The sequence below is a fragment of the Micromys minutus genome, assembly GCF_963924665.1.
Source record: "Micromys minutus genome assembly, chromosome: 19".
In the NCBI taxonomy this organism is placed as follows: Eukaryota; Metazoa; Chordata; class Mammalia; order Rodentia; family Muridae; genus Micromys; species Micromys minutus.
In genome coordinates this window covers 36,609,781-36,624,433 of record NC_137954.1, presented here as the reverse complement: position 1 = coordinate 36,624,433, position 14,653 = coordinate 36,609,781, and the positions used below count along the sequence as shown (strand labels likewise).

General features: G+C 44.9%; 1 protein-coding gene across 1 annotated transcript in view; it reads right to left on the bottom strand.

Moving 5' to 3' along the window:
• TRPM8 (transient receptor potential cation channel subfamily M member 8) overlaps positions 1-14,653 on the bottom strand; it is a gene marked incomplete at both ends in the record, with an annotated part of 66,307 nt that overhangs the window by 29,167 nt on the left and 22,487 nt on the right. Inside the window, 8 exons of the mRNA XM_080932952.1 lie at positions 480-696; positions 1,284-1,396; positions 4,147-4,292; positions 4,667-4,796; positions 5,681-5,776; positions 7,560-7,850; positions 12,379-12,497; positions 14,032-14,134. Of these exons, the coding sequence (XP_080789078.1) occupies positions 480-696; positions 1,284-1,396; positions 4,147-4,292; positions 4,667-4,796; positions 5,681-5,776; positions 7,560-7,850; positions 12,379-12,497; positions 14,032-14,134 (1,215 nt within the window). The remainder of the gene's footprint in view (positions 1-479; positions 697-1,283; positions 1,397-4,146; positions 4,293-4,666; positions 4,797-5,680; positions 5,777-7,559; positions 7,851-12,378; positions 12,498-14,031; positions 14,135-14,653) is intronic.

Below are 14,653 nucleotides of genomic sequence, written 5' to 3'. Positions count from 1 at the left end.
TACTTGCTAAATAAGTGTATTTCAAGGTTCAGGTCCAGAAGGGACAAGAAAGTGACAGATGAATCTGAAAGGACTTGCTGAGGCATTTTCCACTGTGGGTCAGGACAACACCTCCTTCAACATCTGCTACCTCAGTAAGCACCAGCTCTCTGGGGCAGGGGGGTAAACTTTAGTTTCAGTGGTGAAGCAAAGATCCAAAAATATGCACATCCCAGGAAACTGCATCATCAGCCATCCCTGGGAACAGGGGACCCTTCGATGGAGAAATTTGTTCACAAATTGGGCTTTGAACTCCTGAGACTCGGCTTTTATGAGTCGTTTGATGATGTAGATGCCTTTGGGTCACCCACTCTATTGTCAGGTACCCCAATAAACTCACCAGCTCCATAAACTAGCCTTGTGTGGAATCAGTGTCCCGTCTGGGGTGAGCAGATATTTATTCACGTCTCCCTGCGAAGAGAGGTGCTGTACTTGCCTACCTGCCTCACTTCATCACAGAAGAGGACGAAGACCAGAGCGTAAAGAATCAGCTCAGGGGTGTGTGGCACTGAGTGGAAGTCCATGAGCAGCACGTAGGCAAACAGCAGGAGGAAGGCGATGTAGAAGACCACGTTCCAGGAGAAGACCACGAAGGGCGAAGTGAAGAAGGCCACGTAGTACCAGAGCAGCTTCTTGTGCTTGTCAATGGGCTTCTTCCTAGACAGAGTCCGAGGCAGAGGAGTGTCACCACTCACATATATTCACGTATACTGGTACACGCTGACACACACATACACTCTCTCACACGCTCAGATATATTTATACACACTGACACAGTCACAAATACACATCTCAAAGGCACATGCATACTCCCATAGACATGTGTTAACATGCACACATATTCATACATGTGCATACACACAGTCACTCATACTCATTCACACATGCACTTGAACATGCACACACACAGAGAGAGACAGAGAGACCAAGAGGGACAAAAAGAGAGGGGGGAGGGAGAGAGGACCATGGCTTGATTCCCACCACAGACAAGGGACAGGACAAAACTGGATCCCAAGGCTGACCCATCCAAAACTCAGCACCCTCCCCCTTTTGTGATCAGAGAATCCAAATTCATCTACAGATACTGAATACAACCTCAGGACCACCTGCTTGGAACCCAACCCAGGGAAAGCCGGGGAAGATGCCGGACTAAGTACACAGGTGCCACAGTGAACATTCCACTTACACAAATGCTCAAACACACACAGATGCTCACACACAAGATTGGCTGCCCCAGTCCGCACCTAAATGATACGAGGCCGCAGCCCACCAGGGGGATGAGGAATAGACAGAGGATAATCTTCCAGTTCTTTGTGTCTCGGGAAATCTCTCCATACCACTGCTTAGAGAGGAAATTCTAGAAGGAAGCGAAGACGGAGAGCATAAGTCCTTATTGATGTAGGTATATGGGGTACATGATGAGACCCTTCTCCTCAGCCTTGCACACTCCCAAAATACCTAACCCCTACATTCCTGTCTTTACTCTTTCGGATACTGTCTGGATTTTAAGGCATGAAGAAACAACTTAAAATTCTGTTTTATTTTTAATTCTTTTTTCTGAGTTCAGTTCTATGAGCTTTAAAAGAGCTTTATGTGAGTGAAAATTCACTAACCCTATGAATTTTTTAACTATTATAGTTTTTATCTGTGTAAGCTTACAGCTTAAACAAGCATGTTTCAAGCCCCCTCCTCTTTTGAGATGCTAAGTTCAAAGGCAGGGCCAGCGGTGCTGTCTGCTAAGTCCCCAGAGCTCCCAGAGTGGGGAGCTTTTATTTGGAAGCTGAAAGGAAGTCAGGAGAAGAAAGGCTGAAGAAAAAGCAAGATGGAATGCACAGTCAACCCCCAACTCTCCACACCAGCCCCCAAAAGGCAGAGCAGAAAGCTTCCAAAATGGTGGAGACCGGAAGATAGACCAGGGCCTGACTACACCAAAACAAACAAACAAACAAACAAGCTTCACAGCTGAGGCGGAAAGCCAACCAAAGAGGGTTTAGCATGAACATGGCAGAGCTGAGGTCCTCTAAGAGACTGAGACCCGTGCTATGGCCACAGCTATCCACCTCCTCTTCTATTAGAAGGATGACAAGCGCCAAGTGCTTCTCTTGTGGGCCCTGCTATGTCCTCTTGGGGCTGCTCCACAAATCAGTGCTCGCCGAGGAGGAAAAAGCTGGACCCCAGAAAGAGCACCCAGCAAGTAGTATGTGGCAGTTGTAAACACCCCGGGACTCTACAGAGTACCCAAGAACTCCCAGGGACACCTCCTCTCTTATCACACGTCTTCTCCTTCCTACCCACTAGCCACCTCCAGCTCACCTCCAGAGCAAACCGCTTACACTAACACCTCCTCATCTGAAGGCTGTTTACTGGCATAATGCAAAGTGTGAAGTAGGAGGCAATCCTCAGAGGGTTAGAGCTACAACCTCCTAGCAAGCAAGCATGGAAAAGAATTCCAGGACCTCTCTGAACACTGAGTCCTCAAAATAACATGAACTGTGCTCACTTCCACATGCACGGTGCAGATACAACGCATGACCAGCACGACTCGTCTGCAGCCCTCTCCCTGCTTCCACAGACAGAAGCTGCTGCCTGCTAAACTTGAGCTTCACCCATCTCATGGTTTCTCCATCACTCAGAGTGACTGCGGTGGAAGCAGCTGACTCTGCTGACCTTCCCTTTCTTATGGAATCACATGGCATCACCATAGCAACTCTCAGACAACCACCTTTACTGCTGCTTGAACAGGCTCCTAGACTTGAATACCTAGCTGGTGATGTTGTTTTGGGGAAGATTCTCCTATCTGGCTGGTGGAAGTAGGCCCACTGAGAGTACGCCTCTTAGAGTAACAGCCTAACCCAGTCTCTAGTCCCATTTTCTGCTTTCCTATCTAGCGAAGTGAGAAATGTAACCACCATGATGAACTCTACAGCATTGGGCTAAAACTGTAAGCCCAACTACATCTGTCTTTCCTTAAGTTGCCCCTGTCAGAAAACTTAAGATAACTAATATAAACAGAAAGATAACTAATATAGACAACTATGCCCACTTCACAGATGAGAGACTGAGGTTCATCATCTCACATCTACTTCAGTAGACCAAGACCAAAGCAGGGGTCCCAAAGATTGCTTTATAATGTACTATTTGCTTTGTAGAAGCCCAAACAAATCTTTCTCCTTGCCATGTGTCTTAGTTTTATTTTTGTCACTGTGATAAAATATCCTGACAGAAAGCATCTTTGGAAAAATGGGGCTCATTTTATCTCTTGGCTCCATGTCATGGTCCATCACAGCAGGAAAGTCAGTGCAGGAACTAGAGGCAGCAAGTCTAAAGCAGAGAAGTGAATCCAAGCTTTGTGTTCAGCTACCTTTCTCTATTATCATACAGCCCAGGGTCCAAAACTAGGGACTAGCGCCACCCATCGTGGGCTGAGTCTTCCCGCACCAACTAAGACAATCAAGACAGTCAAACAGCCCACAGACACACTGAACCAACCAACCTCCTTCCCTGAGACTCTTCCTATGTGGATTCTACAGTATATCAGGTTGACAATTAAAGTAGGCATCACACTGTGGTTTGGCTCTTAAATATTTTCCAAAGGTCCATACCCTAAAGACAGTTTCCAGTACAGCACTTTGGAAGGAACTTCAGTCTTTAAGGGGCTGAAGCCTAGGGGAAGGTTTTAGATCATTGAGGGTTACACCATTGAAGGGACTTTAGTTTTTCCTCTTTCTCATTGTTTGTTTCCTGGCTGTCATGAGGTAAGTGTCTACCTCTTCCATATGCTCTTGCCATAATGTCTTGCCTTATCATGAACCCAGAAGCAATGGGAACAACCAATCATAAACTAAAACCTTTCCTCTTTTTATGTTGATCGCCTCGGGCATTTTACTACAGTATGGGAAGTTGACTGATGCATTCCTGTACCATCTCTTGAGATAAGAGTTTCCACAAAAGCTTATGTGTCATCCTCTTTCACATTGTCACCCAGATACACCCTCAATGATTTTTTATACATGATGAGAAAAATGGACTCTTTATGTTATATTCTTAATGCCCATTTTCTGATAGCCCATTCCTGGATACATTTTTCAGGGCCTGGCTTTTTCTTACCTGGACCCCAGGCTGAGCAATGAAATGTTGGTCTGTAGCCTCCACTGCCAGCTCCAGACAGTTGCTCCCACCCCAGGCTTCGCAGGAATAGACCAGTAGCTGCTCTGCCAAATCTTCATCGCTGCTGTAACACTCAGTGAACAACTCTGTATCATCAGGGAGAAGAGAGCTGGGCTTAGCTGGCAGATATGAGATGTGGCCTGCCTATCCCCAGTCAAAACTTAAACAGATTGGGCATGAGGATTCAGGCGGACAGAGATACAGAGAAAGCTGTCCAAGCAAGAGCATTTTACTACATGGATGTTTCTTCAGACACACATAGTCGGTGGGGCCCTTTAATACAGAGAGTGTTAGTAGGTGCTTATGGAATTCAGCTGCCTTCAACACATGGCATGCCCCCTCCCCTCTCCGATCCTCTACCTCTCCTTACCTAAAACAGCCCCTCCTACCGCCCACTCCACCCTTTCTCTCCCAAGCCCTCTCTATGCAAGATATTCTGGCAACACTACAGTGCACTTACCCACTGCTCGGGTCTCATACTCATTAGCCAGTTCCTCCGACTCCCCGGCAGCATTAATGTCATTCTTAACTTTGGCCAAGGTCTTCAGAAGCTTGCTGGCCCCCAAGGCTGCCAGGGTACAGCCTTTGGTCTTTTGTGGGACAGGGTTGGAAGATGTTGGTTAATTTGTAATCTCTTGAGGTGCCAACAACAACCTTAACTTTTGAAAAGTGTAGACAAGCAGGAAACGGCAAAGTCTACTATTCACAGTCAAGTCTGTAATGAGCTTGGAGCAGACAAGGACCTCAACAAACTAACTCTTCGTGCTCTTGTATGTGGAGTCAGCATATTAAAATATGATACTTGGATAAATATTGCAAGGTATTAATCCTCTAGCAGCAGGAAGACTGGCCGACCCACTATCTCAATATTATCATTAACAGCCAGGATACAGGGAGAAAGAGAATAAGAGGGACTGAGCCATCATCTAAGATCCTGTGAATCCAGCAGCCAAGGGCTGAAGTGGAGACAGAAGTATGCTGTCCACAAATTCATTTAAATAAACAGGGATGTTGCAAACTACCAAGAAAATTCTCAATAAATACTTCAAAGCAGAATTTTAACAGCCCCCATTACCTCCTGGTCCATAATGAAATAAAGCTAGAAATTATTATATTTATTTTAATATTATTATTCAGTGCTGGGGAATCAAACCTACAGCCTGTGCAAGTGAGGTAAGAGCTTAGAAATTAATTTCTTAAGTAAAATTTCAATATACTTCTTATACTTGGGGAAAATTGTGTACAGACACCTGGGGAGCAGAGGAATACTAAACAACCATTACATGACTCCTTTCTGAGGATCACCCATCCTAGGGACACCCCCAGGGACATGCAAACAGGGGCACAGTCATGGTCCTGGGCACCAGATGCCCCAAATTCTAATGATTAGGCCTATGAGTATAGGTTAGACCAGACTTCTATACCACAGCATGAATTTGTCCCCAAATCAGTATGGGCCTGAACATTTATTTACCTGCTCCCAAATGACCTTGGAAAGTTCCTTCTTGTTCTGAAGAATGGCCCAGATGAAGAGAGCTTGCAAGGGGTGCCGGGTGGTGAGAGATGCGTCCTGCCAGGGGTCAGAACATTGGGTCACCACATGCAAATGTAACCCACTTTAGGTACATCATTCTAACAGTGACGTGGGGTGGTTAGGAAGCCTGAGATACTGGCTCTGGACCCCTCCAGGGCTTGGGGCTCAGTCTGTTTTAGCAGCTCAGTGGTCTGATTCTCACTGCTCCCTGCAGCTCTCACCAGGTGGTGATTTGACATGAAATCTTTCATCTGCCATAAAAGACAAAGTCCAACTGTTGGGAAGGGATAAAGGGGGAGATTCCTGAGAACAATTTAAAGACGGAATGACGTTGGCTATGCCTCAGAGAATCCACTCTCCTCCACCTTGTAGATCAGTTTCTCCACTAGGAAAAAAAAAGCATTCAAATTAAATCTAACCTTCCTGTGGCTTCTTTCCAATGGCCACCATGTAAAAATGTGCTTATTTCTTTGGACTGTTATTCAAACATTGCAGTCCTAGTTCATATTTAAGATTCTGTATCTTCCAAGGGACATTTTCAGACAGAAAGTGACTGTGTGTGTCCTTTGGCTCCCTTGTTGACTTTACCAAACTCCAAACTGCACATATGAGACCCAGTTATGTGCTGTGCTTCAAAAAATCAGCATAAATAAATGTCAAATAGAAGATCTACACTTTCTATTCGACCACATGCTGAGCTCATTTGCATAACATGAACACACACACACACACACTTAAAAATCCCAGAGTTACAAATCATAATGATCCCGTTTGAGGTCCCCCAGAAGCACTCTCTAGATAAGCATCTGAGAAAGTGTTTCATTTAAGGGGATGAGGAAATGAAGCAAAAAAAAAAGAAAGAGTCCACTAGGAGGCACACCACCAAGCAGAAGGCCATGGTGTGTGGGCAGAAGCCCACTTCACTATCTGAGCTATCTCCTCTATATGAGGAGAAACCGGGGCACTCACAAAAACAGTGCTGGACTCCAACCAGAGCAAATGTTGATCATAATTGCTGACGCTGTTGGTGGAACTGGACCGGCCTGAACTAAAAAAAAGGATCTCAGGGGATTCACATCTTCTCTAATGGAAATATCCACTACTCCATTTCTTCCCTGAAGAATTACTGGCAGTCCTTCACTCTTTCACCTGAGCATTAGGGAGCTATTTTTGTAAACAGGCTGACATATGATCAGGAAGCCATCTGTTAGTCCCTGTCCCCATCAAACAGCCTTAGAAAGTGTGTCACATAAGCCTTGCAATCTACATATGATCTACCTAAACCATAGCCAGGGACTAGAGCAAGACATCAGGAAACTTTCCTAGTATCGTTAATTTTTTAGAAAAGATAGTAGAAAAAATTCATAGCAACCTTCTAGCTGCTTATGACAATGGAGAAGAGAATAGGAAAGATGGGGGCAGAGAACTGAATTCTGGTAACAGGAAAGATGGAGGCAGAGAATTGAATTCTGGAAATAGGAAAGATGAAGGCAGAGAACTGAACTCTGGGAACAGGAAAGATGGAGGCAGAGAACTGAATTCTGGGAACAGGAAAGATGGAGGCAGAGAACTGAATTCTGGGAACAGGAAAGATGGAGGCAGAGAACTGAATTCTGGGAACAGGAAAGATGGAGGCAGAGAACTGAATTCTGGGAACAGGAAAGATGGAGGCAGAGAACTGAATTCTGGGAACAGGAAAGATGGAGGCAGAGAACTGAATTCTGGAAACAGGAAAGATGGAGGCAGAGAACTGAATTCTGGGAATAGGAAATATAAGGCACAGAGCCGAATCCAAATAGATAACCTCACTGTTACATACATGGAGCTCCACATCCAAGTCTTCCCTGCTGCTTCTGTCCTCTTTCCAGTAGCTTCTACGGAAGTTTGCCACCAACTTCCAGACAAAGGTGAGGAGTGCGTCATTGTAGGAGTTCTTGGCGATCTGCAGATTCCGATATACTAGGGTGCTGAAGTGGGTGGAGAAGAGCTCCGTGAGGACTTCATTGGTGAGAAACTTCTGCAGGTTCAGGCCGTTCTCCAGAAAGAGACGGACAAACTTGGGCCTGTCCTTTATGAGGGCCGTGAACATGACTTCCTGAAGGTCAGCAGACTAAAAAGAAAGAGCAGAAGAGAGCTCACCCCACGGGGCCAATAAAAAAGATACAAAATCTCTGCATCCCAGCCACAACGCCCTAGCATCTTCAGCTTCTCCGTCCTGCTTTGATAGCAGAATCCATCTTTTCAGCATCTAGATGGGAAAGCAGCTGAGTGGAGCCTTCAAACGTGGGAGTGTACTTTGAATGTGAGTGCACTTACGTGGAGATAGTACGCCCACTTAAGCATGACACGGGTCAGGAACCGACTCTGGGAGGAAGGGAGGAGAAGCCACCAGCTGGAGTCTATGGTAGAGACTGTGAGCTGGCGGTCAGTCCGGGATGCCATGCCATGGACTCTGCCCACCCTTCCCAAGGAAACTCTAACCTTCCCTACAGGGACAGAGTTCTCAGACAATTGCCAAAATGGAACCCATCAAGCAAAGATCTAGCAAAGATCTGGGGTGTGACACAGCAGCAAACCACTGGTTCAGTGTGTCCTGAGTGTCTGGTAAAAATTGTCCTACCGAGCTTTCCCACGAATCCTTTTATTTTTACTTATTCTTTTTAGACAGGGTCTTAGCTTGGTAGCCCAGTCTGGCTTGAAACTCACCACATAATCCATGCTGGCTTTGGATTCATGGCCATCCTCCTGTATCAGCCTCCCAAAGGCTGAGGTTACAGGCAGAAGCCACGATGTCTAGTTTTCCTAAGAGTCTAAAGAAAGATCAATGCTCGCTTTAGCCACATTCCAGTAGGTTTGCTCTGTATCAACTCTTAGTGTGTTGTATGGCTGCATGATATTTATTACAAGTTACTTTCATTGCCAACACCCGCTGATCCTGAGGCTCATCAAGATTATATGTTAGGCAGTAAAAGTGGAAGGTACAAGGTCTGACAACAGGGAGACCTCCAGCAAAAGCATCTATTCCCAGGAACCCAGGCCCTCTGGTACCCATTGACTCCCTGGGACTTCACCAACAGCAGTCTGTGTCACTTCCTCGTCCCTTTGTCTGACCCCCACTGCAATAGTAGCATCACTGCTTTCATATCTGCCTAATACTGTTTAGATTTGAGGAAATTGTTAAGGGATCTTTAGGTCCTCCACTCTTTTTCTATTATTTAATTTAATTTGTTAACTTAATTTATTTTATACCCTGCTCACTGGTCCCTTCGAAGTCACCCCATCCCACAATCCTTTACCCATCCCCCCTTTTCTTCTCCTCTGAGTGGGTGAAGTCCCCTGTGTACCCCCCCTTCCCTGGCACTCTGTGAGGCTAGGTGCTTCCTCTCCCACTGAAGCCAGACAATGGAACCCAGCTAGTAGAACATATCCCAAGAACAGGTAACAGCTTTTGAGATGCCCCACCCCCGTTCCAGTTATTCAGGATCCACAAGAAAGGCAAGCTGCGGATCTCCTACATGTGAGCAGAGAGGCCAAGGTCCAGCCCATGTATGTTCTTTGGTTGGTTGTTCAGATTCTGAGAGTTCCAAGGGTCCAGGTTAGTTGATCTGATGCTATTTGTGTGGAGTTCCAATCTCCTTTGGGGATTCCCAACTCTAGATCTCTCTGGATCAGCAGGTAAGAGGTTCATCTGGGGAAAATGGTAGTCCCACTGTCCTCAAAGCATGACCTCAAATCACCTACTACCTTTCATTTCGTTCTAAGTGTGTGAGTGCCTTCCCATTGGCCCCACACTAGACAGCATGGGGCAGTGGTTCTCAAACATGGGGACTTCTATAGCAGGCTGCTGCCGCTCACGCTTGTTTCTAACTCAGCAAGCTTGAGACGGAGCTTAGCAGTTTACAACACCAACGAGTTTCTGGAGTACACTGTCCCTGAGAACAAACCACTTGCATACAGGAAAGGAAAGGCTTTGCACACACACACACACACACACACACACACACACACACACACACACACACTTGTTTCCAAAGCTCAATTCTACCGATCTCCAGCTCAATGAGTCAGAACAAGATTTTTGTCCCTGAGCCTCGGTCTGGTTTGTACTGCTCAGGGAAAACAAATGAGACAACTCAGGCCACGCTCTCTCAGAGATTCAGCCTCAGTGCAGCAGGAAATCCACATCCGGAAACGTCTATGGTGCTCTGACTCATTTGTCAACAAAATGAGAACATCTCTGCTGTAGGTTGATGTGTCTAGGAAACCCCTGTGTGCTTGGTAAAGCGCTGCATGATGTCATTTTTAAATTTTCTTTTAAGTGGATAATAGTGTAGATCTTAGTAAGAGCCAGTGTTCTAAGTCCTTTAGAAACACCATCTAATTTAATCAGTGTAACGGCACAGTGTGAAAGGTGTTACAGCTAGTCTCTGCTATCCCGACAAATCTTTGGTAATACTCTCTGAAAGAAACACACACCCTGATATAGTGTCTCCTGAGTCCTGTGATGCACATACTCCCTCCACGGTGAATTTTCAGTCACTACTGTGACAGCTCTGAATGCAGAACCAGAAATAGATCCGGAGGATCCCACTAGTATACTGGGTCCTACACTAGTGGGCCCACACTAGACAGCAGGATCCCACATTAGTGAAGGTCCTAACAGTAGACAGTAGCAGAAAAAGTAACCCCCCCAACACAATTTCTAAAGTAGAAAGTCATGAGTTGGGGGAGGGGGCGCTATATGTATGTGGTGCATGTGTGTGTGTGTACAGGTGAATATGTGCAGGTGTGTGTGTATGTGTGTGTAGGTGTGTATGGGCAAGTGTGTGTGCTAGTGTGTGTGTGCAGGTGTGTGTGTGCAGGTGTATGTGTTCAGGTGTGTGTGTATAGGTGTGTGTGTGCACAGATGTGTGTGTGTGTGTGTGTGTGCAGATGTGTGCCCCTGATTGAGTTCATGAAAAGGCCAGAGCAAGATATCACATCTCTTCCTCTCTCACTTGCCTCCTTATTGCCCTGAGGCTGGTCCTCTAACTAAACATGAAATTGGCCTCTTCAGCTAGCTTCCGTGGCCAGTGAGCTCTTAGGACTCACCAGTCTCCATCCCCGACACACACACAGCCATGCACAGATCTTTAGGAGATGGCCGGTGATTCAAACTCAGGGCTCGTGCTTGCCCAGTAGATGTTCTAGCCCACTGAGCTATCTCCACTGTCCTCAAAGTCCTTGGTCCTGATTATGCCTTACTTCTGATTTTCACAGAATTTCTTCAAATAGTAACATTGTACAATTCAACATTTAATAATGACTGTATTCAACAACCAACCCCATATGTTTCTGAAAACTTAGCTCCTGATTTGCAGGCCAGTATGAGTCGGTTTCAGTGTGGTACTGTACTAGAGACTGACCAGAGCACGGTCGAGGACCTTGCCCAAGGACACACAGATAGCGCCCAGCACTCAAACTCTTAACCTCATGTCCTTCCCCGTCACCACCTTTATCTGAGTTAATAAAATTAAATGTAGAATGTTCACAAGTGTCTGTTTATTTACCACCTGACCTTATTTAAACTGAATGGTCCTCACAGAGGGGTTCATTTATGAATGAATTAATGAATGCAGTTATGCTTCCACTTTCCCTCCATTATCTAAAGCCTTGTGATGTGTAATAGGGTTCATTATAGTGCAAAGACCAAACACCACACAGTGTTTGCTAAAGGGATGAATAACTCAAAAACTCACGAGCCATTACTATTTCTACTGTCATTAAAATTGATCATATGTTAATGTAAATCAAGCTCTGACGATACAGTGATGTGTCTGAGAGAGTTTTCTTAGCCTGGCTCCTGAAGATGGAGATTGAGTTATGTAAACCTTCTTGCCTGTGTGAAATCAAATCTATCCTCGCTGCCCTTAATAACTTCAACTAATTCAGAAGAACCGAACACAAGGATGCACCCATGTAAACCTCTGTTGACACTTCAATCGTTCCTCCTGAACAGACTCTCCAAGGCTGATTGAATTTTACATGCATGTAATCCCAGAAGTGGGCTTCTAAAACATTTATCAAATGGAAAATACAGAAAAGCGGTCTGCTGGAAATGTATAGTTTTTAAGTACACGTGTAACTTCCATATTGGAGGTGCTCGTCTGACCCAGGGAATACGAAGAGCCTCACTCTATGACACTGGCGAGTGTCTTCACTCTGGTGAGTTGTTCCACTCTCCCCTTATGTATCTCATACCTGACAAAACTGTTACTAGAATTTTGCTGGGTGAGGAGGTGGCAAAAGAATGTGTCTGTCTTGATCTTTTTAGTCAAGCCAGATCAATAATTGTCCCCAGCCCTTCACCCATCCCCTCCTGAGCGCAGACCCATAGCTCCACATCAGACAGGGCCATACATTAAGGATGGCCTACAGTAGAGCCCTTGGCTATGTGATCCGTTTGCAAGAAACCTACTAAGTCAGCATCATGATCCCATCCTACGATCAGGAAAAGTGAGGCTGGACAACGCTGGTGCACCAGGAGAGAGTCATTAACAAGATTTTAGATTGATAACCTCATTGGATATAGACCATCTCCTGTTGAGGCAATTGTCCCTGCTAACCCGGGAATAACCCCAGTCCGAGGCTTCTGCTACCTCCCAGCGGCGGTCGTTGGTGAAGATCTCATCACTGGCGAGGTCCAGTTGGTTCCACTCCAGCAGAAGCTTCAGCTGTCCATTCCAGTTGTCCTTGTCTTGCTCATTAGTGCTGAAGGCTGGAAGTGGACAATAAGAAAAGGGACCAACTAACAGGCCACACACAAGGAAACCAGGCCATTATATCTGACCATCAGATCCACGAGTCAAAGCTCTGGAATCAGACAAAACTGTCATGTCTCTACTGTCACCATTCTAATATGTGTGATGTATGCCCTGGAGTCTATAATGATCAACCCAGATCATAGTAGCTTTCTGTTACATGTGAATACAGTGTAACTAGGATATATTGACATATCTCTATAAACTGAAGCGCCATACGTATTATATTCCAAAAGTTGGATTTGACTTATCTGCTACCTAAATCTACTAAATATTTAGTTGTATCACAACAATGTACTTGTTAAGATTTGAGTGTGAAATGTTCCTCACAGGCTCCTGCACTTGAATTCTTCATCTCTAGTTACTGGCACATTTCTGAGACGCTGTGGAATGTCTAGGAGGCAGGGCTTAGTTAGAGGAAGTGGGTCAGAGGAAGCAGTTCTTAGAGGCCAAACTTCCAATCCAATCTCTTCCCTTCCCACTCTCTCTCTTCTCATCTATCTATCTACCTATCTATCTGTCTGTCTATCTATCTATCTATCTATCTATCTATCTATCTACATATCTACCTATCTACCTATCTACCTATCTCTACGTCTACCATCACTTGCCCTCCTTCCTAGTGATCCTTCCTAGTGATGAGTCTTAGGCATATGTTCCAACCTCCACAGAATTGCCTGTCACCTCCATGGTAAATTATATCCTTTAAAGCCATGATACAAAACAAGTCCTCCTCATTTATGTGACTTTTGTCAGATATTTAGCCTCAGAAAGGAGAGAAGGAGCTAATAAAGCACACATGGCTATTTCCAGAGTTGATATTTTTGAGATCTGTGCATCCAGATATACCTAATTCTATTGGAATAATTATTACAATATTAACAAGTAGTTTCTGACCTGCAAAAGAGTGTTCTAATATTATCTAATGATTAAATTGCACTCATGTGGTCCCAGAGTTTCTTTGTATATTTTGCCTTTATTGGTCAGGTATTTCTATATAAAAGACAAGGCTTTACTAGTGTCTATTCACTACAGGTAATTCTGCTTTGATGGAATGTCTACATAATGAGATGTAGCTCTAGCGGTCCTGGAACTCTCCATCAGTCTGGTCTTGAACTCATGGAGCCTCTGCCTCCAAGACGCCGAAATTAAAGTTATGTGCCACCACGTCTGGTTCACTTTGATGGAATTCTAAGACACCAAAGCCTTGTTCTTCCTAGAGGTCAGTCATAAGCTTCAGGAAGTGTGTGAACCCCTGAAGTTGTACACACTCCTGAAAGAACAAAGTCTTTACGACATTGTTAAAGGAGTCTGAGACTCCAATAGTACTTGAAAGCACAGTTAGAAACAGCTCCTTGTATAGAGTACTTTGATCAGTTTAGTGACATATAACTTCTGATTCTGTGAAATACATCCATTCAAGGAAGCTGACCTTATATAGCAGTCATTTATCATCCAAGGATGCACTTTCAGGGAGCTGACTCCACTCACCTTTGTACAGCGCATAGGAAATGGCGTTGCTCACAATCTCATCTCCAGCCTCTTCCATCTTAATGACTGTGAGTAGGTGAGAGCTCTCAAGAATTTCTTTGAGCTGGTAATACGTCAGGAAGAATGTTGTCAATCAGTAGATCTTAGGCATGACAAATATAAACTTCTTTTTTGATGAATCTATTCTTTCACATTTTCATACACACACACACACACACACACACACACACACACTACTTTGATTCCAACCCCCTATTATCCTCCTGTGTTCCCTCCTGATTCCTCTAAACCTTTTCTTCTTAACAGATCTCCCTTATACTACTGTGATTTCTCCCCCCTTTTGTGTATGTGTGTGTATGTGTGCACCCACATGTGTGTAGGTGTGTGTGCATGTGTGTGCATATGTGCATGTATATGTGTGTGTTCATGTGTGTATGTGTGCGCATTTGACTGTCTGTCTGTCTGTCTGTCTGTCTGTCCATAAGTCCCACCGCATTTAATTAGGGTTGCCTGTATGAGCATCAGTGAAGGACTGCTCACTTGAACCAAACAACTTTATGCCGTGGAGGATATGACTCTTTCTCCCCCAACAACCATTAACTACACCTATAGCTCCCCAAGG